Here is a 24836-nt window from a genome sequence, read left to right as displayed (position 1 = left end):
TTGCTGAACAAAATATACACTTACTGTATACGAATTCCTATATTCCTATTTATTCTCAAATTAGTTAAATATTTATTTGGCCTAATAATAGACATGTCTTAAATCATAAAATATCTTTATAGTTGATGAGAAACTCATCTAAGAATAGTAAAACGTGGTAATTAGAACTAGGATATGCTTATGAGTAATATTGATAGCCGGTAAAATTATTATTCCTTTAAAAAATAATAGTTATTGGGAAAACTTGTAAAACAGAACAAACAGGAGATGAGTATTCTTAAGTGTAGTAACTAATCCACTTGTCACGTCCCAATGAGTAACTCTGAATTAATTAGCAGTCTCATTAACATAGCTCAAGTATCCATACAGCCGTCTGTTGAAGAAATAATATACTTCTAAACAATACATTCTTCAAATAAACACAGTTTGTTAAACCTGAGACTTCCTTTAATTTTACTGGTCAATACCATATGTTAGTGACTACCTTTGTCGGAGTTTGTGTTCACTACTTTGATCAACCCTCAAAGGACAGGTGAATTAACCAATCAGAATCCACGAATGTCACAGTATATATGCGATGATGAAATAATTGAAAGATAATTTAACTATTATATGGACAGATAGCATTTCATGGATATATTATTATACGTTAATTCTAGCTTATTATAAATATTATCTTATGGGTCATACAATCAAAGGTAAGTTGTTTAATTTAGCTTTTATATTTTTGTTGTATATGCTGGACTTCGCTTAAGCCTACGTTTGCCCTATATGCTGGAATTCGCAATTGTAATTTACCTATTCTATTCGGGTGAACAGCTGGTGGCTGTCTTTAGACCTAAACTTCAAACTGTTTATATTAACGTTGTCCGTCGTCAATTCATCGGATTGTAGGCCTAGTATGTTTTAAACTCTTCTTTTTTTGTGGAATAACGTGCATGATATTACGATTTCAGATGAATCTTTATTGTACGTTGTGTATACTCATTGGAACAACTACGTTTACTGTTTCAAAACAAAGTGTGAATACAACCAGACCGTATTATATAGGTAAGTTGGCTAATTTGTATCGTTTTATACTTCAGATGATACTGATACTATTTTGTCAACGAAGACAACGGTATCTAATATTGCTTATGTCACATGACGAGTGTGTTGACGATGACGTCAATTTAATTCATCGTCCTATGGTGCATTAATGGTATCGGTACCTAAAGTCACAAACACCGGCGACAGCGTTTTAAGAATGGGTTTCCTTGAATCCTAGCTTGCTGCATCCAGTTCAATAACCGGTTACTGACTATCCAAGGAAATAATTAAATACTTCCAATTGGCATATTATTCAGTTCACCGAAAAAATCTCATTATAGGGCCCACATCGGTTTACTAAAATTGTAAACTGATCGTTGAAGCGACTGTGTGAATGTCTAACAAGATTTTAATTTGGTTTGCTCTTGTTTGAATGTAATAATGACTGATGATAAATATAAATTGCACTATTATATATTATAATTAGTATTATTTCAAATAATGATATTGTCTAATCTTATAGAATATTCAAGTTATGATGGACTAGGACATAGCTTACACAATATGTGGGGTTTGAGAGGTTAGTATTTTAAAACTATATATACTCCTAAATATTCCGTAAGGAATACACCGTTTTTCGACAAAGTTCTACAATTAAGAACAGAGATTGAATTTCATGGAGTAGTAGTTTTCAAACAGGTGTTCAAATTCGAAAACCGTTCTCCCACAATGTCCAGTGTTTCAGTATGTTTAAGAAGAGTAGTAATATGTGATGTTTACACCAACTGTATATATAAACCAAGGTATAACACACCCAGTGGGCACAGAACATAATTTCAACGTTGAATCAACGTTGAAATATAGTTGATTTGTTGAAATCATGTTGTCAGCGTAGTTCAAACGTTGAATCAACGTTGAAATAACATTTTTTCCTTAACTATTTTTTTAACGTTTATTAATAAACATTGAATCAACGTTGAAATAACATTTTCTTTTCAATAAAATGTTTATGTTCATTTATCAATGTTAATCAAACGTTGAAATAACATTGTCTTTTTAACTAGTAATTTACATTAATTTATAAATGTTGATTCAACGTTGAAATAACATCGTCTTTCTAACAAATGTTTTACGTTAATTTATAAATGTTGATCCAACGTTGAAATAACATTGTATTTTTAACTAGAAATTTACGTTAATTTATCAATGTTGATCTAACGTTAAAATAACATTGTCCTTCTAACTAGTAATTTACGTTAATTTATCAATGTTGATTTAACGTTGAAATAACATTGTCTTTCTAACTAGTAATTTACGTTAATTTATCAATGTTGATCCAACGTTGAAATAACATTGTATTTTTAACTAGAAATTTACGTTAATTTATCAATGTTGATCCAACGTTGAAATAACATTGTATTTTTAACTAGAAATTTACGTTAATTTATCAATGTTGATCCAACGTTGAAATAACATTGTATTTTTAACTAGAAATTTACGTTTTATTATCAATGTTGATCCAACGTTGAAATAACATTGTCTTTCTAACTAGTAATTTAAGTTAATTTATCAATGTTGATCCAACGTTGAAATAACATTGTATTTTTAACTAGAAATTTACGTTAATTTATCAATGTTGATCCAACGTTGAAATAACATTGTCTTTCTAACTAGTAATTTACGTTAATTTATCAATGTTGATCCAACGTTAAAATCACATTGTATTTTTAACTAGAAATTTACATTAATTTATCAATGTTGATCCAACGTTGAAATAACATTGTATTTTTAACAAGAAATTTACGTTAATTTATCAATGTTGATCCAACGTTAAAATAAGATTGTATTTCTAACTAGTAATTTACGTTAATTTATCAATGTTGATCCAACGTTGAAATAACATTGTATTTTTAACTAGTAATTTACGTTAATTTATCAATGTTGATCCAACGTTGAAATAACATTGTATTTTTAACTAGTAATTTACGTTAATTTATCAATGTTGATCCAACGTTGAAATAGCATTGTCTTTCTAACTAGTAATTTACGTTAATTTATCAATGTTGATCCAACGTTGAAATAACATTGTATTTTTAACTAGAAATTTACGCTAATTTATTAATGTTGATCCAACGTTTAAATAACATTGTCTTTCTGACTAGTAATTTACGTTAATTCATCAATGTTGATCCAACGTTGAAATAACATTGTATTTTTAACTAGTAATTTACGTTAATTTATCAATGTTGATACAACGTTGAAATAACATTGTCTTTATATCTAGAAATTTACGTTAATTTATCAATGTTGATCCAACGTTGAAATAACATTGTATTTTTAACAAGAAATTTACGTTAATTTATCAATGTTGATTTAACGTTGAAATAACATTGTCTTTCTAACTAGTAATTTACGTTAATTTATCAATGTTGATCCAACGTTGAAATAACATTGTATTTTTAACTAGAAATTTACGTTAATTTATCAATGTTGATCCAACGTTGAAATGACATTGTATTTTTAACTAGTAATTTACGTTAATTTATCAATGTTGATCCAACGTTGAAATAACATTGTCTTTCTAACTAGTAATTTACGTTAATGTATCAATGTTGATCATCCAACGTTGAAATAACATTGTATTTTTAACTAGAAATTTACGTTATTTTATCAATGTTGATACAACGTTGAAATAACATTGTCTTTCTATATAGAAATTTACGTTAATTTATCAATGTTGATCCAACATTGAAATAACATTGTATTTTTAACAAGAAATTTACTTTAATTTATCAATGTTGATCCAACGTTGAAATAACATTGTCCTTCTAACTAGTAATTTGCGTTAATTTATCAATGTTGATCCAACGTTAAAATAACATTGTATTTTTAACTAGAAATTTACGTTAATTTATTAATGTTGATCCAACGTTGAAATAACATTGTCTTTCTTACTAGTAATTTACGTTAATTTATCAATGTTGATCCAACGTTGAAATAACATTGTATTTCTAACTAGTAATTTACGTTAATTTATCAATGTTGATCCAACGTTGAAATAACATTGTATTTCTAACTAGTAATTTTTTTCAAACAATTATTATTTTTGTTTTTCAATGTTAATTAAACGTTAAATTAAAGGTAAATTCTATTTAATACTTTGGTTAAAATGACATGTTTTTAACGTTAATATTAAATAATATGTGTTTTAGTGCTTTGCCATTGATGTTTCAACGTTAAATTAACATTAGATTTCAGTTCGCGTTTTTTTATCATCCTTTATTGTAAAACAATAAATGTATGATGTAGCTTGATTATTGGTTATTTAGGAATTTTAGATTGGCAAATATTATTGTCTCTGTATAATACAAAAATGTTCTAGCTAGAAGTTGTGTTGAAAATTGAATGATCCTTTCATGCAAGATCAAATTTCATAAGATAAGAGCTTGTCAAATGTCATTGGTTAGTTTCGTTTTGATCAAATTTTGAAACTGGTGTCAGCAATTTCAGTTACTTTCGACGTAGACTAGGCCTAGGCCTAGTAGTGGTGTGTAGAAAAAAAAGGCTCATCATTGAAATTGTCAAATAAGTATGTTTTCAGGTAGGAAAACAATCTTTTTTATTTGTAATCTACTAATTTATAAGCTTAGAGCTTGACTATTTTACCCTTATCAATAGCTAGCCTCTAGTCTAGCAGGCCACACATGCATAGCTAGGCTATAGGTAGTAGCCTAAGTAGGCTAGGCCAAAGATCGTATAGCGCCACGTAGTGGCGCAAGATATGGAACTGACGCTCGAAAAATGATAATTGCATGGGCAGCCATTCCGGCAAGCGGATTACCCAGAAGGCAATGTGGCACAACACCGAAATCAATGTAAACAAATAGGGTTTACATCTTCGCGATAAACAGTACGACTTTATTTTATCTTTTGCGTCAAAATGAAAGAACATTTATATAAAATTCGATTATATAAAGTTACTCCATTTGTTATTACACTTACATATGCGTATATCACTGTCCAATCTCAAACGGCTACAGAATAAACACTGACTGCATGGAGGCCGAATTTTGTAGGCAGTCGGTTGAGGCATAGTTATAAATGGTGTCGCGGGGTGCAGAGCGATGCGACCCACTTCACGCCCAAGATCGGCCGCGTTTGGCCTAGGCTGGGACGATGGCACAGTTTATGTGCGAGAGAAGCATTTTTTGGAGATGAATTGTAATAATTGCCAAATATATTGTCCACAACTGTATTTTTATTTATTTATTTTTTAAATTAATGGTGGGGGACGTGTTCTTTTCCCTGTTTGGACCCTCTCTATTTGTGTGCTTCAGGCCTACAAAGTTATTTCATTGTAATGTAAGGGGAATTTTACAACGATCTGCCACAACTGTAGTATAGTACTGTACATACATTACAAGATACAAAAACAATTGTTACATTTTTTTTATTCATAGAAATATTTAATGAATTAAAGAAATTATATAGTTGTCAAAAAAGTAAAAGTATTAAATATTATTTAAAAAAATTCATAATCATAATTTGTTGTTTTGTGGGGAAACCCACTTTTATTAGCTCAACTTTCAATATTACGGACGGGATTAGAATGCAATAAAAAGACTGAAAAATTCTAACTTCAAAGTTGTTTATACACAATTAAATAATGATATGGAATAAAAATACACTCAATCAATTACGAATGTATGGTTTAGCCTTCTTAAATACAAGGAAAATTCTATAATTATTTTGATTTCTTAATGTATTACAAAAGAAGCCAATTCTCATATTACTAATACTGATTATTTCCTTTCACTTTAAAGTGATCCATGGGGTGTGTGAAAATAGTGATTTTATTTGTAATCACATAGGCCTACTGCTCCTTTTCAACAATCAAAACTATAAATTATTATTACTAATATATATTAATTGTCCATCAGTTCTGGCCTTTGTATTTAATTCTTGTCTAAAATGTCACTGTGCACTCAATCATCCATCTTCTCAATAGTAACACAGTATGATGACAGACTTTCTTATATCTTTCTGAAATAGGGAAAAATATATTAAATTAATAGTCAATTTTTGAACTGTTACATAATCATTTGATTACTTATTATAGTATTTTAAAATACTACAGTATATATTTTTAAATTCAAAACAAAAGTCAATATACTATTTGTAATAAAATGTGTGAAAACCTAGATAGTTCAGTTCAGAAATATGGCAATACAAATAATAATAATTAAGGAGTAGTGAGTATTCAAAAATGTTTACATTAACTAAATATTTTTTAAATAAATATGAAGAACAAAATAAATATGGGGATCAAATTTATAATTATAATTTATATTTATAATTATTATTTTAAAAAAAACCAATATCATCATCAATGTTTTGGTTTAGAATAGTTAGTAGGCCTACCTATGCTTTTAATTTTTATTGTTTTTTAGGCACCTATAACAATTTTTTATTTCATTACATTTAATTATTTCTGTTAATGTTATTACTGTATTAATAAAACGCCTAATTCTAAAAATTCCCGAACAGCTTTTAGCTTTTTTCTTAATCTTATGATTATTCCATCCATCCATCCAAGCCTTGTTTGATCCATCTTCAAGGCGCCAATATCATTCATCCTCCCAGACTTTTTTTGTATAATATTATAGGCCTAGTTCGGCATTAAAATATGCCTAGGCCTACGCCTACTACTATCTAGGCTCTAGATCGGATTGCACAGAAACGCCCGCCTAAACTACCTTTATCCAACAATTTAATAATTTTGTTAATGTTTACTAACAAAAAAATATATATTCTAAAAACTTACCACTACAATTTACCCGATACAACACGAGAAAACGTCCCGAACAAACACCCAACACGTCACACGTGGATGTGGTTCAATGGTTTCTTATACACTTCCGGGGTATGTGATCGCGTAACTTGCTTGCCGGAATGGCTGCCCATGGAATTTCACTCATGCGCAGTGTATAAGAGATAGGACTTCCATATCTTGCGCCACTTCGTGGCGCTATAGTATCTTTGGGCTAGGCAGGCTGCCAAACTGATGAACTGAATTCGCTCACTAGGCCTACAGTAGTGGAAGCATTTAGTATCATGCCTGTCAAGGGCAAACATTTGCCTTGCCAAGGATAACAATAGTACTGTACTTATTATGGTTATAAATGGTATGTATTAGGCCTTAGTTCAATTCTTTCTTTATTTATCCAAAAGTATACATAAATAAAACATTATAATATATAATTAGTTGGCCTAGCTAGCTTTTTGCTAGGCTGTCTACAGTAGCTGCTAATGCTATTATTAGTATTAATACAGTAGTATACAAACACATGCTAGCCTAGGACGGCTATTTGTTAAACCATGGTTAAACTCACTCTCTTTCTTTATTTCAGATTGTAGGCCTAGCTAAGGCCCTTAGGCCTATGCCTAGCTAGAGTACAAAATAATGAAGTACATGTATAATATTTTCTATGTGAATCAAACGAGAAAAATCTAATGGATGATCAATATTTTTATATACAAAAGGTTGGTATTTATAGTTGTTAACTTTAATATTGAATAAATATTAATACAGTGTTGCAATATTATTTACATAAATTGAATTGATTGCATATTTTACGTGTAAGTGTGAAATGATGTTCTGAATTGAATTTTTGTTTATGTACAGTGTTAAAGATATAATTGAACTGAACAATTTTTTGTAAAAATGTTTTGTTGAATATGCCGTCACTATAGAGTTGTTCACTTTGACCAAAAATTAGATTTAAAAAAATGCATTTGTACCTGAAAAGGGGGACAATTTAAACAAACAATTGGTTTTTGGTTAAATATACTGTTTATTTTGTATTTTTGTTAAGTGAAATCTTTATTGTTTTTGTTTATTTTCTACGGCAAGTGAATATCTTTGTTAAAATTGCAAAATGGCAAGGTATTCAAAGTATGATTGTATTAATCTTCATTGTTCATGTTTTTTGGGGACAATAAATCTTCGCCGTGGTTAGGATTCCGGCACCGGAACTCAACTGCCCACCGTTAGGGAATCCGACACGCTATTGCGCATGCCCAGAGCGAAGTAATTATAGCTTGCACTAGTGCCACAGACCGCACACACCACCACCACACCGCACCGAAAGTCGGAGTGTTAAATAGGGATTTACTGTGGCGATTACTGTAGCCTAGTTAGTCGTCGGGCGAGGGAGCGATGGATTAAACTTGGCCTAGGCCATACATGAATTAATAATTAAAATAGGACTACGCCATGCGTTAAAATAATTATGATACTTTTTAAGAATCAGTATCTATCTAAGAATCGTAATTCTGTATTTTTATTAGACAGAGGAAGTTAAGTATGAAGTAAGAAATGTACGAAAGTGAATAGCGTAGCGTTGCGACCCCTAATTCCGGGTCAAAAAACAGTTCTGTTTTTTCACATCCGCGCGGCGGCTGCTGTCAACAATTAAATCAACTTGTATTGCATGTTATCTTGTTATACAGTATAGTGCGTTATATGAAATCTTTTATTTTGTACTTGAAAAAATCATAAAACTAGTTATGTAATTATAATTATTCATAATTATATGAAGTTTATATATTTATTACGAAATAAATAGGCCCACTGGTCACATCTACTACTGGTAGGCCTACTACCACTAGGCCTACTAGTAGTATTATTTAGTAGGCATCTAGGCTAGTTCGCCGTGGCGCAGCTATTAAATGATCCATCGCTGTACGTTAGTATGGAGTCGCCGATTACCTCGCTCTGGGCATGCGCAATAGCGTGTCGGATTCCCTAACGCTGGGCAGTTGAGTTCCGGTGCCGGAATCCTAACCACGGCGATAAATCTTTCAATTAATTTTTTACTGTATTATTTTTTTTTTAAACTACAGTAACTTGATTGAATTTGTTTCAGGTTTGGAAAAATGATATTGCCACACTTTTGGAAAGCATAGGACAATGTCAACACAAGAATCGAGGCAACTGTTTATTGACTAATCGGAACAATGCAATTACAGTATTGTGTTATTGCCATTTCATTTGGACTTCTGCAACATTAGCACAAGGCACCTGTGACGTGTGTTGTATTTATTATGTTTTACTGTAATCAGCCAATATTTATAGTTATTCAATCATTTTAGTTGGCAAACATATTACAAACTGGTTAAATTAGTATATTTTTTATACTTAACTTTGGTACCTGAGAACTGTCAGTGAGGATGTACATTATTTGATTGTTGCTTGGATTTTGCCTGATGATTTGATAACACCTGATTAAATGTTATTTTATGTTTTTATAGAAATTAAAGATTAGTAAGATATACAGTATTTATAAAATGTCTCTATTGATGGATTCTGCGACGTAACAGTATACTTTACTACCAACTACTTTAAAACCGTTGATTCAAATTGGATATAGTAATTCAACAAATCAATTACCATTGAAAATATGCCAGATTTCAGCTTGATTTATTTTGGTTGTGTTACTATAAGCTGTTCTTTGTTAAATTATGTTGATAATGTCTGTTGAATCACGGTAAAAATGTGTTTACACTGAATCAACGTTGATCTGTATTGTGATTAAACGTTATTTTTTCTACCTTGAATTTGGTTGATTACTCTACAATGGATCAACGTTGATATTTTTTTAAATTTAAACTTTAATTCAACAGTTTTTCAGCGTTATTTCAATGTTTGCGGATAATGTTGAATTAACTTTAATATTTCAACATTGAATCAACGTTGATAATTTCAACGTTAAATCGATGTTGAAATTTACGTTGATGCAAATTTTCATTTCAACTTAATTATTACGTTGTTTCAACGTTAATAATTTCAACATTGAATCAACATTGATAATTTCAACGTAGACATTTTAACGTTGTTTCAACGTTGATAATTTCTATGTTGATTCAACGTTGACATTTACGTTGAGGCAAACTTTCATTTTCAACCATTTTTTCAACGTTATTTCAACGTTACCTATTTTAACGTTGTTTCAACGTTGATAATTTCTATGTTGATTCAACGTTGACATTTACGTTGAGGCAAACTTTCATTTTCAACCATTTTTTCAACGTTACCTATTTTAACGTTGTTTCAACGTTGATAATTTCTATGTTGATTCAACGTTGACATTTAAGTTGAGGCAAACTTTCATTTTCAACCATTTTTTCAACGTTATTTCAACGTTACTTATTTGAACGTTGTTTCAACGTTGATAATTTCTATGTTGATTCAACGTTGACATTTACGTTGAGGCAAACTTTCATTTTCAACCATTTTTTCAACGTTATTTCAACGTTACCTATTTTAACGTTGTTTCAACGTTGATAATTTCTATGTTGATTCAACGTTGACATTTACGTTGAGGCAAACTTTCATTTTCAACCACTTTTTCAACGTTATTTCAACGTTTGCAGATAACGTTGAATTAACGTTAATTCAACCAATTTTTGCCCACTGGGCATTTTAGTAGGTCATAGATCCTTTTCCACAATGTCCGGTTTTCAATAATGGCCTGATTTAAATAATGTCCGTTTTACAGAATGTCCAGTTTTAAAGAATGTTCGGTTTATCAGAATGTCCGGTTCGGAAGAATGTATAGTTTTTTTTCACAATTCCTGAATGTCCGGTTCGCAAGAATGTAGTTGTTCAGAGTGTTCAGTTTTCCAGAAATGCAGTTTCCTGAATAGCCTGTTCTCCAGAATGTCCAGTATTTAACAATGCCCGGTTCAACTCTCCAAATTCAGAATGTCCGGTTCAATCTCCTTTTAATTTTCCGGTTCTCCAGAATTTCAAGTTTTCCAGAAAATCTATCTTGCTTTCCAGAAAATCTAATTTTCCAGAACGTCCGGTTATTCTCCAACATAACACGTCATTTTTCACTTTATATTAGTGGACACCGGTTTCTTCTTCTAGATGTAATTTAATTTTATTATTTCTAATTTCTTGAATTTCAGACAGCAAACTACTACGTTCTATACCAGCTGCCTATAGTGATGGCGTGTATATGCCATCCGGGCTATACCGACCAAATCCACTAAACATCAGTTGTCATATTACGTCTGGTGCAAGTTCTGGATTCTCTAAAATGAACAAGAATACCCTACTGGTCTTCTTTGGTAAGCAATTTCACTAGGCTCTACTGCATTTTTAAGAACAGTTTCTAAAATGTTATATCCAATTGGGAATGTTAAGAATTTCACGCTTTCCTGTCGAAACACCCCATCATTTTAATAAATGGAATGTCGCTTATAATGGAAATTAGACACAACACATTCATTATAATTCGTTCAGTAGGTCTTGCATCGTTCAATCAAATATCAAATGCATCCGGTATTACGTAATTAAGTTTTCTTTTTCAGGTCAATTTATTGTTGATGAAATCGTGGATACGCGAGATGCAAGTTGTCCACCTGAAAAGTTTTACATTAAAATACCAAATGAACACAAGTTTTACTCCAAAATGGGAAACGGTGAAATGCCATTTGACAGAAGTCGATATGATATGACTACTGGGAAATCGAATTCACGTCAACAGGTACGTATTTTATAAATACCAGTACTGGAAAGTAAACTTCGATTTATTTCAAGCAACCGTAAGCCTAACAATTATAGTGGAAAGCTACCATCTGGACCGGATGACCCGAGTAACCTACTTTTATATTCCACATAACGTAATAATTATTATAAAACATATGGAATTAGTCAGAATCATTATATAAGGAGAAAATAATCCACGGCCAGAATAGTGAGTAACTGTATAGTCTAAATACATGAAGGATAGGTAATATTATCAGAGGTAGAGGAAATAAAACCAGTAGAATTTGTTATATTTGTTGTCGTTATTCTAATTGTGATGATCTGCCACGACAACTACAATGAACAATAACCATTTGTATTATAATTTAAAAAAAAAACAGACTAATGCTGCCACTCCTTGGATAGATGGTAGCGCTATATATGGTTCTTCAAAAGTTCGAGCAAACATTCTCCGGGAGTTTCAGGGTGGACGTTTAGCCGGAGAATCAGATAACAGCTTTTGGCCCGCTGCAAATATGGATGGTATAGAGATGTCAATTCCAACTCGTACAAAAGATGGACATAATTTTGCTTCCTTTTTCAGTAAGAAACTTTTAATATCGTACAGTACATAAGTGTTATTTATTCCTTATCTACTTCTTAAACTATACACCCTTCAATGTAAACGTTTGGTGTTTGATAAAAAAACAAAACAAACGTAATTTTTTTTAAATTCAATACAGAACTAGGCAACCGGCATGGTCATCAAAACCCATATCTGCTATCATTCCAAATTCTCTGGTTAAACTGGCATAATCATTTGGCAGACACTTTGTCACAAAAACACCCAGAATGGAAAGATGAAAAGATTTACAACGAAGCTAGAAAATGGGTAATTGCTTGTCTCCAGGTAGGTCTAAACTGTAACTGAGCTTTGGGCAGGGCTAGGGTTACGTGCTAGATCATGGATGTTATTTTTTTTTTGTTATGTTGCTTATGAATAAAAGGAAATATACACTTAGTACCTGAAGCATCAACAGACCTCGTCTTTGTAACCTATGTTAACTTATCCAGCAATTGCTGCAGTAGTAGATTATAATGGTATATTTTCTATTAACAATAATTCTTATAGTTAGAATAATGCTCAGACTTCTATTATTTAGAAAATTACTTTGTATGACTGGTTACCCGCCTACCTTGGAATAGATTCAATAACAGCATATACAGGTAAACAATAATTATACCATTTTATTATCATTATTATAATCTTTACTAATATTGAATACAAACCATAGGCTTATTTGGATAATGGTTGTAATGAATATTTTAACTTTGTCTTTTTCTATAAATAGGACAATCACATCACGTACATCCTGGGATTTCACACGAGTTTCAATCAGCAGCAATGCGGTATGGACACACCCTTATACCAAAAGCGATTATACCAAGGTACACATTTTTTTTACTATAACTAACTCTGTCTATTTAGGTAATCAATTGCCATATTCTGCAATACATCAGTTGAATCAGTCTACACTATCAAACTTTATGTGACAGCAAAATGTGATGATGATGTAATATCATGTCAAACTAGTTTGATAGTGTAGACAGAGCTTTAAATGTAATTATCTTTGATTTTCCAGAGGTTCACCTTGTCAATACAGAAAAGGAAATTCCACTACAGAAGATGTTAGTAGTCAGATTAGCAACCTTTCCAGCTTTTGCAATTCATATTTCCTAACAATGGTAGGTATAAATTAAAATATTTTAATTGTGTCATGAAGTTTGATTAATGTTAACATATTCTTTAGTAGGTCTAGTACCAAGTCTATACATCATGTGTGATGATGATTATAATTACAATTTTAGAATCATTTTATGATTTGTCATCATTATAGGAAAACATGAAGAAACGTAATATTACTGAATTGTTCATTGGCATGGCATCACAGTTGGCAAGCTCAGAGGACCACAAAATTGAAGATGAATTTACAAGTATATATATTTAATTGTTTTTATTTGTAAAATATTAAAGAAAGTGAAACATAGAATGTTCCTAATTCCCAGTAATGTTCAAGTTCATTATAACATTCACGGAGTTCAACTTTACAATAACCGTCAAATCCATAAAAGTTTCCGAAACTCGCCCCGATGGACCCAATAATGTTTGCTATGTATTAAACTCTGAAACTGAACCCGTAAATCTTTATAGAAGGCTACTTACAGTGAGCATAGAATTGATCATAAACCAAATTCTATCGAAGTTCTCAGGAGTGCACTTGATTCGTTGACCAATTAGAATCCGACCTTTGTCACTTTTTTTACATTTCATAATAGTAGTTCGTGCCATCCAAGAACTACAACTCGTTCTTCACTAGTTTCATACCCAGCTATTGGTAAACCACTCCAGCTTCAAAATTAAAAAATAAAAGAAAAACATTTTATTGTCGAAACATCGCTTGTCGCAAGACTACAAAATAGAATTAAAATATAAGGTTTATTGATTTACCAAACAGAAACTTTAACTTATAAGTATTTTCTTTCTTTAGGCCATCTCTACGGACCATTACATTTTACAGCACGTGATTTGGCCGCCGTTGACATTTTACGAGGAAGGGATCATGGACTTCCTACATATAACAGCGCACGCCAATCGCATAAGATGGCGCCAATCGAAACGTTCGAAGCATTCAATGATTTGGACAATGTTACTATCAACATAACGGTATTTTAAATTCAACTCATTTTAAACAAGGAATACTATTTGTCCCATTTAAGTACATTTATAAATTTAATTTATTTGTTGAAAAAGTTTAAATTTTTATGCGCTTACGGAAAAAAATCTCTTTCATCAAGCTCGTTTAAAAAAAACAAACATTTAGTCTTGATAATTATGACGATGATGATGATGATATTGACAATAATGAGGTTGATGAAAAATATTTTAACCAAATTATCGATTATAATGTGTTGCTCATTTGTTTTCTCTACAGGAATTAGATAAAGTAAAACAAATTTATAAGGATACTTCTCGTTTGGATCTTATTATTGGTGGACTTCTAGAAACTACCGATTCTGGGCCTGGGCAGCTGTTTCAGAGTATAATAATTGATCAATTTTTACGAATTCGGGATGCCGATCGCTTTTGGTATGAGAATGTAGAAAATGGGTATGTATAGCAATTGAGTAGACAACAATACCTTTAAATCTGATTTTATTTAATATCAAAATATATATTAAATATATACATTAGCTTTATTAAGAAATTGTTTCTACTTACAACCACTTAAACATTACATAAACCGTAGTTATATAAATATAGTTACATCATTCACAAAAAAGTATTAGTATTGATGATATAAAAAATGTAATATTGTTTAAAAGCAAGCATATGATAAAATTATACGTTTATAAACAAATACGGTAGGAACATCACCTACAATTGTTTGCGTTGACATTGATACAGCGAGTTTGATATCTGTTTAATATTAAGAAAATTAAAAACGAAAAGTTGATGCTTGATGAAATTCTGTTCTTGAATTAACATAAAAGTCAACCATCAGTAGTTTGGAATTTATTCTTCCTGAGATATTTCTTTCCTGAATTTTATTTAAACTCTTTTGTCAGATTGTTCACAGCTTCTGAAATTTCAACGATCAACAATACAACTCTCTGGCATATATTGGATAGTGTATTCCCGGCAGCAGCATCTAAAATCGATAAGGATGTCTATCACTTTAATTTAGGTAAGAAAATAAATATTGGAAAACACAATGCAGCAAAGTATGGCTGGTAAAATTGGTAAACTGACAGGTCTATAAAATTTATCATTTTCAATCTCTTTAAATCGCATTTTCCTCTTTCTATTGTTTTCTGTCTAGTATTTGTTTTCTTCCTCTTGCTACCATAGCAACATTACAGTACATCTTCTGACAATCCCTTTCTTCTACTGTGAGCTATTCATCTGGTTTCTTCTTTATTTCCATTCATCTTCTCTTCTTTCATCTTCACTTCTTTTAATGCCTGTTTTCTGCTTATTTTCCTTTTTTTATGATTTCAGTGTTTCGTATCAATAGGCCTATCTGTAATATCGTCTGGTTTGTCGAATATGCTCTATTTTTTGTATTATTTATTTTAGAGAACAAATGTCCAGGATGGAGTCTTGAGTCAGATCAACAGTTACTAGATTCAATATCGAATACCTGCCCTGATATTGAAACATACGACTACTTCAAAGGAAGTGAAGTGACATTCATTGTATCATTTGCTTGTATACTCATTGCCTGGCCTACAGGTAATTGTATAATGGTAGGCATATGTTGCCTATTTTCTATTTTAGAAGGACCATTTTGAATAACGTTTTACAATTTTGCAAACTTTTTCACCCACTCTTTTATGACGTTTGTATGTGTGTACGTTTTAGTTATTATCCTACAACCGTCTTCGTGAGTAAAGATTAAACATTACATCAGTGTCAAGATTTTATGCTATTTTTTGTAGGATGCATTCTATTATTCATTGCTGCCCAATTTCGAGCACAGATTGATCTTCTTATAAAGCAAAAACAACTACGTCGAGAAGTGGAAGAAACATTCATAGAAACCAAGAGATATAAAGGTTAGTAAATCATTCATGGTCACATGGTGTACTTGAGGTATAGTTGAACATCGCCGAACAACAACACTTCCTTTGACGACAATTTTACACATCGTCGAAACATAGAGGTCAAAAGATTCCATCAGTTCTTGACTGATTTGCTCAGAAAATTCAACTTGCAAGATCGTAAAGGCGTAGTTGAATCTAGAGTCCAACAAGTACATGTGTCTTGTTATTGATTAATTGATGGTAGAGTCTCCTTGGTGAAGTGTCATTACTAATTCCAATATCCAGTCAATGATGACGGATTGTCACAAGACAACAGTTATGTTAGAAGAGTTATGACAGATACCATTACAATACTCCTCCTTCTTTTTCAGCATTCGAGTGGTGTTCCGCTAAACAAGTTCCACATAGAGTTCACGTTGGAGTAACAGTAGGCCAAGAAATACATGTCCTTTGTTGGGAAAGCAACCAAGTTCGCTATCATCTGAATATAAATGAACAAGACAAACTAGGTATCATACTTGGTTTAGGTGGTTATTTAATGAAACTTACCGCTCCTAATAAATATGATTTGGTAAGTTTTACAGACATTATTTACATTCTTAGTGCAGAAAATGTAACTGTTGGAAATTGAGTGTTGGCATGAACTTCCACTTTTTTTGTCTGTTTCTTGTTCTTCACCATCAAGCGTTACAATCGTTTTAGATTTTATATAGTATATAATTTGGATAAAGATGTTTCTCTTTTTTTTTTAATTAGGTCCTACGTTACAATAAAAAGCGACACTGTAAATCTTTTTATGGAGATCTTACAATAATGTACAGTCGAGCTGGACGAGATATTAAGGATTGGACTACCACTTGCAGTGATGACGAGTTATTGTTAAATGCTATGACACGCGAAATGCGTCAAAATACCCTTGAAAGATTCTTAAAGGTCGTTTTTGCACAGGTAAAACCATTGATAAGAAAGAGGATAGTAAGATGATAAACCATTATCATTACTATCGTATGTCAGTTTTGGTCTTTGAAATTGTTGCAAAGTTTGCCCCAATGAACACTACTATAAACACTATTTTTCAGTTGACTACTTTTGTCTTTTGATCTACTTCGACATTTCCCATCTTAATGAAAATAATATCTAAAATACAGTTTCCAATTTAAAGTTATTGTTAACGAAGTTATTTTTCTGTATTATATTATAGGCTTTGAACGAAGATTTGGATCAAGTAGATTTCAGGTATTTGACGGACCATTCCCAGAATGCTCGGCAGGTTTTGAACTTCAGAATGACCAGATCTGAGTTTGCCAATACGTTTGACATGCTACCAAGCTCATTGTTCGTTGAACAAATGTTTGACTTGATTAGAAATCGTGAAGAAGAAACTATTTCATTTCGAGAACTTTTGGATTTGTTGGTTATTTTTGCTAAAGGTGTGTATAAATATTATGGAAGGGTTTTAACCTTTTGAGTTTCTAGGCCAGAAGTTCCAAATTTCACCATTCCAAAAGTAATTAAAAGTTATAAAGTAGGGATTTTTTTTGCAATTACGCATGCGTAAAAACGGCTCAAAGTTGACACAGCAGAATTACGACATCGTCCTGCTTATATTATTCACATAATCTATCTATTAAAGGTCTATGATTTGTATTTTATTAAGACACGTTTACTGTTTTTTTAATAGGAAATGCGGAGGATAAATTATGTCTTATGTTTAACATGTATGACGTGACAAAATCTGGACAACTTGGACGAGAACAGTTTAAACTTATGTTTAGGTGGGTTTATCTTGATATTTTAATACCAAGAAAACATTGAACAAGATATTTCGTACAATTTTCTTTTATAATTTGTATACCGGTATTGAATATCATTAATTTCAGGTCAGTTATGGAGGGATTAAACAACTCGTTGGACGCTGAAAAATTGTGTCAACTTGTAGACAGTATGTTTGAAAAGGGAGGATTTAAAGAAAAAGATGCACTGTCATTTGAAGACTTTATGAGCTTGATGCAGAGTAATTTAGATGACATTGGATCCGCTTGCCTGGTGGTAAAAGGTAGAATTGTGATTCATTCTCTATCTCTTAAGGGCTTTTCACTTGTTCTGGCAAGGTTCCGGTCTGGCACCGGCAAATCAAATCGTCAATGTTTCGTTTTCACTACGCTCCATGCCACGCGGCTACGCGCCAATATGCACATAGCCGCGTGAAAACGAAACATTGGCGTTCGATTTGATTTTCCGGACCGGAACCGTGCCGGAACAGCTGTGAAAGACTCCGTTCGGTATACTGATAATAATATATGATGATCTTTCTTGATGAGTTTTTCATTATAAAAAAAAACTTTCTTAATCGATAATGTGCACCAACAGGTTTTGCAAGAGGATCAATGCGTGTAAAGAAAGGCCGAAAGAAGACGAACTTGTCAACAACTGCAAATAAATTACATCCAAATTTTAATCAATTTACATTGCCTGCTAATTCACCCCTTCTTCTACGAAAATCGCCAGTACCAAGTAGCATAGATTCATGCAGTACTCCGTCGACGCCGACTGCATCACCACTACCTCAACCAAGGTATTGAAATTAACACCGTTGTCGTGACGTGTTCTAATACCAGTTCCGCATTTACTACTGTAGATAATGTATCACTCCTCAAACGCCTTCTGTGACTTAATTCTGCAATAAAATTTTAAATTCGTTTAACTCACTGATGGATAGAAAATGCCACCTTGCCATACTTGATTCTTTTTGTTTTATTTATTCTTATGATCTATATTTTTGAATTCATTTCTATTACTGTAATATCATGCTCCTCAATAAACACAGTTGTATAAACAGATTCCAGAATAGCGATCTAGAGATGTGTTGGTAAATTTCACACAACACTAACTTCTCTAATACATTTGCCACATTTTTAAATATACATCATTTTTATCATCATATTATATCATCAATTATTTCATCAATTATTTCTAGGTTTCGTGCTTCTTCTTATTCAGCGTCTAAAAGTCCAACAAGTGATGTTCATTTTAAAACACGAACAATACGTATACCGACTACCAGATTTGGTATAGCGTGGTTGAACCTGGTGCGAAAGGTCGAGAATCACATGCAGCAAATATTTTTCGTGTCCGTCTATCTTTTCCTCGTTCTTGGTATTTTTGCAAACAAGGCATACGGTAATTGATTTTTAAATTAGAAGATTTTCATAATGATATTCAAAACTTCAAGTTTAAACAAATCATGACTAAGTTAAGAATAGGAATGTTAGATCTTGAAAGCGAATAGGGAATATGGACAGGAATTGAAAGGGAAAAACGAATCTGTAAAGTTTGCAAATGTAATGAGGTTGAAAATGAATATCACTTTGTTTTAGTATGTCCGTACTACAACGAAATTAGACATCTAAAAAGAGAACTAATTATTTGGCTGTTATTACTACTTAAATTTTATAATTAGGCCTATGTATTATTTTCTATTACTGTACTTGGGCCAGTGGCCTACATACTATTGAATACATGAATGATAGTCAAAGTACATGCTTCAGGCGAAGTTTCAAACTAGTGACCAGAAGTAATAGTGAACATGACGATTTTTGTTATTTAGCTCCGGTTCCAACTTTCAAAATATAAATCAGTTTAATGCTCCCCTTTACATGATAAATTTAAAATAGTAGGCATAGTAGTAATTTTATTTATTGAAAACTGTTAATTTTACCAGTTAGGCTATAGCTTTGTTTTTCAATTTAAGTTTTGCCAATTCCCATACATATTGATCAGGCTAAACAAATTATTGTCAATTCATAGAATTTTTGGTTGAACGTGAACATACGGGATACCGACAGCTAGCAGGCATCGGATTGCCGTTAAGCCGTGGTGGAGCTGCTGTTATCATGTTCACATTCTCAACGTTGATTCTAACTGTTTGTAGAAACATTATTACAAAACTCAGGGAAACATTTCTCAATCAATTTGTGCCCTTTGATTCACATATTCAGTTTCACAAGCTAGTTGCAGTCATTGCCATGGTATTTACAGGTAGGTTATTGAGGTATTCTTTTTTGTTCATTTTCTTGTTCAATGTGATTTTAAACTAGATGGAGCCAAAGCAAGCTAAATTTGATCTAAACATATTAAGTCTTAAACAAAGGTATCCACAAAACAAATTGATGATGAAACTTGAAATCTAGAAAAATACCATTTAACAATAATTAATTCCATCCGAATTCAATTTACAAACGTCAGTCTGGTTTCCACAAGCGGCTGTGATTTATCTTTCAGTGTGAAAGAGTCGTTGCTTTTTTACAGTGCTCAAATCAGTTGTTTTCTCATTTCGTTTAAAAAAAGCCACATTGCGATTTGATAATGGAAATGTTAGTGTAATAAGTAGGGGGTTTTCTTCAGATGTGATTGTTTGTATTTACATGCTAATTTTGTGTTTTTATTATTAAGTTGTACATATAATAGGACATGGGATCAACTTCTACCACATTTGTAGCCAGAGTACAGAAGATCTAATTTGCTTATTCCGCGATGTCTACATACAAGATGGTCAGATGCTTACGTTTTCTTTTTGGATGTTTAAATCTGTTACGGGTAGGCTTGATGATTTGTTTCTATCATTATAACGAAGTTGTTAACATGTTTTATGGTACAGTACCGTGTTTATGGTGTTTTACTTGTGCAATCATCCATCGTAATTTCGTCAAATGTTGTTACCATATTCCACTGTTACAGCATTGACAATTGTGAGTTCGTACAAGTAGTTACATACTTTTTCTCATACAGGGATAACAGGCGTGTTACTGTGTATAATTCTATCTATCATGTACATCTTTGCCACGCAGTATGCTCGACGGAGAGTCTTCTCGTTATTCTGGGTTACTCACAGCCTGTACGTGGTAGTGTACGTTCTCATCATATTTCACGGCACTGGGGCCTTACTTCAGCGACCGACATTTTACCGTTATATCCTCTTTCCTGCATCGTTGTTCGTTGTTGACAAACTAATAAGTTTGAGTCGTCGAAAGGTCCAAATACCAGTCTACGAAGCTAAATTACTTCCATCGCGTGAGTTATTATTTCATTTTATTAAATACATGAATTATATGTGATGATTGTCATTCCCAATGTTAACGCCATAGATTACCGTACGCCTTGTTTTAGGTAAGAAACCTTAACGTCATGAGTATGAACGTGACATTTATAAGATTGCAGTAAAGGCCTAATGTACATGAAATCACCACGTACACATCAAACACAACTGGATATTTTATTCGTTGTAAAATGATACTCTATTGTTATTCTGTTGTTTTTTTATTTTTATATTGTGTATTGATAAGCTATTGATGAACTTTCTAATACATTCTATTCCGACACAGATGTGACATTTTTAAAGTTTAAGAGACCAAAAAACTTTGATTACAAATCTGGGCAGTGGGTTCGAATCGCATGTAATTCACTTGGTGGGAATGAGTACCACCCATTTACATTAACGTCTGCTCCGCACGAGGATGCTCTCTCGCTTCACGTCCGTGCAATTGGACCGTGGACAAAGAATTTGCGACGAGTGTTCGATGCAAGAAATATTGTCGACTTTTATTACCCTAAGGTAGGCCTTCGTATCTTTACCATTTGATAATCGGTATGTTGTATCTATAAAACTCTGTCTACACTATCGACCTCGTTTGACACAAAAAGTTTGATGTGGCCAAATATGGTAGTGATATTCCAAATGTAAATATAGTAGGTATATGACATCATCATGTCCATTTGGGCACATTACATTTTTTGTTTGATAGTGTATACAAGCTTAAGACATTTCTCTTAAGCGTGGTTCCCACTAGCGACGCGACGCAAGGACGCACGCGCAACTCAAGTGAGTTGACCAATGGCAAACCACTGTGAATAATCCATTACTTTGTGATTGGTCAAATCACTTACGTTGCGTTACGTCCTTGCGTTGCGTCGCTAGTGGGAATCAAGCTTTATTGTATACGTTACATAATGAGAATAAGAAAACCCCATTGTAGTATTATATATTATTATTATATTTTTAGATATATCTTGATGGACCATATGGTGAAGGACATCAAGATTGGTATCAATTTGATGTGTCTGTTTTGGTAGGAGGAGGTATTGGTGTTACGCCATTCGCTTCCATTCTTAAGGATATTGTTTACAAGTCATCAATTCGATCAAATATTGATTGTCAGAAGGTAAGGAAAAAACTCGACCGCCTCGGCAACATTCGGCCCTATTCGGTCATACTCGGCCCTATTCGGCCATACTTTTATACAATAGCGGAACATAAACCCTCAGCTTAGGGCTGGCATCTATTTAGATTTATCTCTTTCTTACTTAAATTGTGTCAATCATTGTAGTATGTATGATTAAATATCTGTATTTATATTACTGCGCGAATAATTTAATAGTTAGTAATTTTGGCAAGCCTGGTATCCAGTGTTCACTGATGGTACCTGTGGATCAATGTATGCTGTGCACTTCTTAGCAGGCAATCGTTGAGATTCAATTCAAAGTTAGCTTGCTGTCATTGTTTAATACTCAATGTCATTTCTATGAAACTGCTGATTCAAAAATGATATCACCCAGATATATATATATGTTTTTATAAACATGTTAATTATTATTACTTACTTTAAAAGGTTTATTTTATCTGGGTAACACGAACTCAAAAACAATTTGAATGGCTAACCGACATAATACGTGAAGTTGAAGAATGCGACTATGCACACATGGTGGATACACACATATTTATAACGCAGTTTTATTCAGATTTTGATCTCAGGACAACTGTAATGGTCAGTTTTTTTAGTTTATTTTATTTTAAGCAAATTTAGCAGCTTTAAAGGGAGATTCTGGGTTGCTTTTAAATATTGTTCATTTACTACATAAAAACTATTATAACTATATTGGCACGTCAAAATTATAAAGTAATATCTAGAATTAAAACAAATCATATATGTATATATCAGGGTAAATTCATAGAAAGTCTGTTTTTCATTAGCTTATAATAATAATACCACATTTATATAGCGCCCTTTTCATGAGTAATCATGCTCAAAGGCGCTTTACAAGCATTATTACCCCAGTATTTTTTTTGGGATCAAACACGTATGGAAACATACTCCCATAATGCAGCCGGTAACCAGCGCAAAGTTGTGTGTAGATCTAACTGGGTACCCATTTATACACCTGGGTGGAGAGAGGCAACGTAAGTAAAGTATCTTGCCTACGGATACAAGCAATGCGGCGAGAGTTGGATTCGAACCTAGGTCTGACGATCGGTAGTCCAACGTCCAACACACTGCGCCACACGCCCTTACGCCACTTGCTTAGGTAGATTTTTACTTATTAATATTCATGAAAATAAATATTCATGCCAAATGTGCAACATTACATTTAGTGCTATGTGGTTAAGTCGGGTCAGGTAGGCACGACGTGCCATGAGCATAGTACAGACGGTTTATCAGAGTTATTCCTGTTGTCAATTCGGCTTAGATGCCTCATCGTTGTGATGGACAACAAATTATGTATACATGTTAAGAACATAATAATTATAGAGACCTTCGAAATGGTATTTTTATTTTCTTCATATAGTATATCTGTGAGCAACAATTCCAGCAAGTGGCCGGACGATCTCTTTTTACGGGTCTTAGAGCAAATACACATTTTGGACGACCAGAGTTTACGCAGTTTTTACATTCACTTAGGAACGAACATAAACAAGTAAGTAACTATAACATATCATATTTTTTAGTCTTTAATATCAAATATTCCCAATAAAATATATAGATTTAACTATGTTTGTTTAACTGTCTTTCAGGTAGCAAAATTCGGCGTTTTTAGCTGTGGGCCTGGAGGCCTAACGAAGGCTGTAAATGACGCTTGTATTCGTTTAAACAAGGAAGACGGACCTTTATATTCTCACCACTACGAAAACTTTTAGTTATTGTAGAATACAATCATTATTTTAAATTACAGTGCGCATGGACACTCTATGTAATAGAAACCAGTTGTACGCGCATATTTTGTGTAGTATAAGTCAATACATTACATTTCGTCCTCGAGTGCCATAACTAACTTTTAATTGCCAGTTAATCCAATTGTATTATTTATTCTTTCTTTGATACCAATGTGATTGGTTGGTTTTTACTACATTAAACAGTGCAAGTGTATCAAGGTTGTTGAAATGAAGGGACTAATGGTTAAAAAAGAAACATATCCATAAGCCAAAGATGAGTTAAAACGCTGATGATATATTATAAAACGATAGACCTCTTCATGCGAAAAACAGACGTGACTGAATGATGTTGCAAATGCACCACTGATAAACATACGTAAATTGAAGAGCATAATTGTTAGCGGTAAATAAAGAGGTCTTAATATTTAGTTAATATTTTAGTATGGTTAGTCATTTATTACCTGTAATTAGAGTTAAAGATAGATAAAATATTTAGTTTTTTTACCCAGTATATAAATATAATTATTTTGAAACAAGAAATGTTATCAATTGTATAGCTTAATTAATTCTAAAATAGTATTTATAGTTATTACAGTCAATACTCAAGACAAACAACAACTACAACAGCAAAGTTTTTCAAAATTGTTTGAAAAAAAGTTTTTTTTTTACTATAGTACAGGA

General features: G+C 32.3%; 1 protein-coding gene and 1 long non-coding RNA gene across 2 annotated transcripts; both read left to right on the top strand.

Annotated features, from left to right (window-relative positions):
* The first annotated feature begins 932 nt into the window (after positions 1 to 932).
* Positions 933 to 24686, top strand: LOC144844516 (dual oxidase 2-like). The gene is made up of 30 exons (XM_078701455.1): positions 933 to 1050; positions 1553 to 1609; positions 11005 to 11166; positions 11410 to 11585; positions 11968 to 12169; positions 12310 to 12476; positions 12730 to 12793; positions 12919 to 13015; positions 13210 to 13312; positions 13465 to 13561; positions 14116 to 14291; positions 14560 to 14735; positions 15194 to 15312; positions 15705 to 15860; positions 16067 to 16183; positions 16543 to 16742; positions 16928 to 17119; positions 17373 to 17601; positions 17853 to 17946; positions 18052 to 18227; positions 18542 to 18746; positions 19149 to 19351; positions 19979 to 20209; positions 20624 to 20767; positions 20960 to 21241; positions 21553 to 21782; positions 22231 to 22389; positions 22837 to 22992; positions 23792 to 23920; positions 24018 to 24686. Exons 1-30 carry the CDS (start codon positions 939 to 941, stop codon positions 24138 to 24140), a joined length of 4734 nt encoding a protein of 1577 aa, XP_078557581.1. The 5' UTR covers positions 933 to 938; the 3' UTR covers positions 24141 to 24686.
* LOC144845517 (uncharacterized) lies at positions 4569 to 9492 on the top strand. Its single transcript, XR_013612557.1, has 3 exons — positions 4569 to 4630; positions 7440 to 7572; positions 8958 to 9492. It is a non-coding gene; the product is annotated as an uncharacterized LOC144845517 (long non-coding RNA).
* Positions 24687 to 24836: the final 150 nt, after the last annotated feature.

This window comes from Antedon bifida, chromosome 6, assembly GCF_963402885.1.
Source record: "Antedon bifida chromosome 6, ecAntBifi1.1, whole genome shotgun sequence".
NCBI classification, from domain to species: Eukaryota; Metazoa; Echinodermata; class Crinoidea; order Comatulida; family Antedonidae; genus Antedon; species Antedon bifida.
Note: the sequence above shows the minus strand (reverse complement) of the source record. Positions and strands in the feature narration are given on the sequence as shown.

What these genes read in the sequence shown, in the direction of transcription:
- LOC144844516 (XM_078701455.1), top strand. Translation starts at nt 939, where the DNA reads ATGATATTACGATTTCAGATGAATCTTTATTGTACGTTGTGTATACTC. An exon ending in AATCGAATTCACGTCAACAG is followed by an intron (nt 11,586 to 11,967) that starts GTACGTATTTTA and finishes AAAAAAAAACAG; the next exon opens with ACTAATGCTGCCACTCCTTG. An exon ending in ATTCATATTTCCTAACAATG is followed by an intron (nt 13,313 to 13,464) that starts GTAGGTATAAAT and finishes TCATCATTATAG; the next exon opens with GAAAACATGAAGAAACGTAA.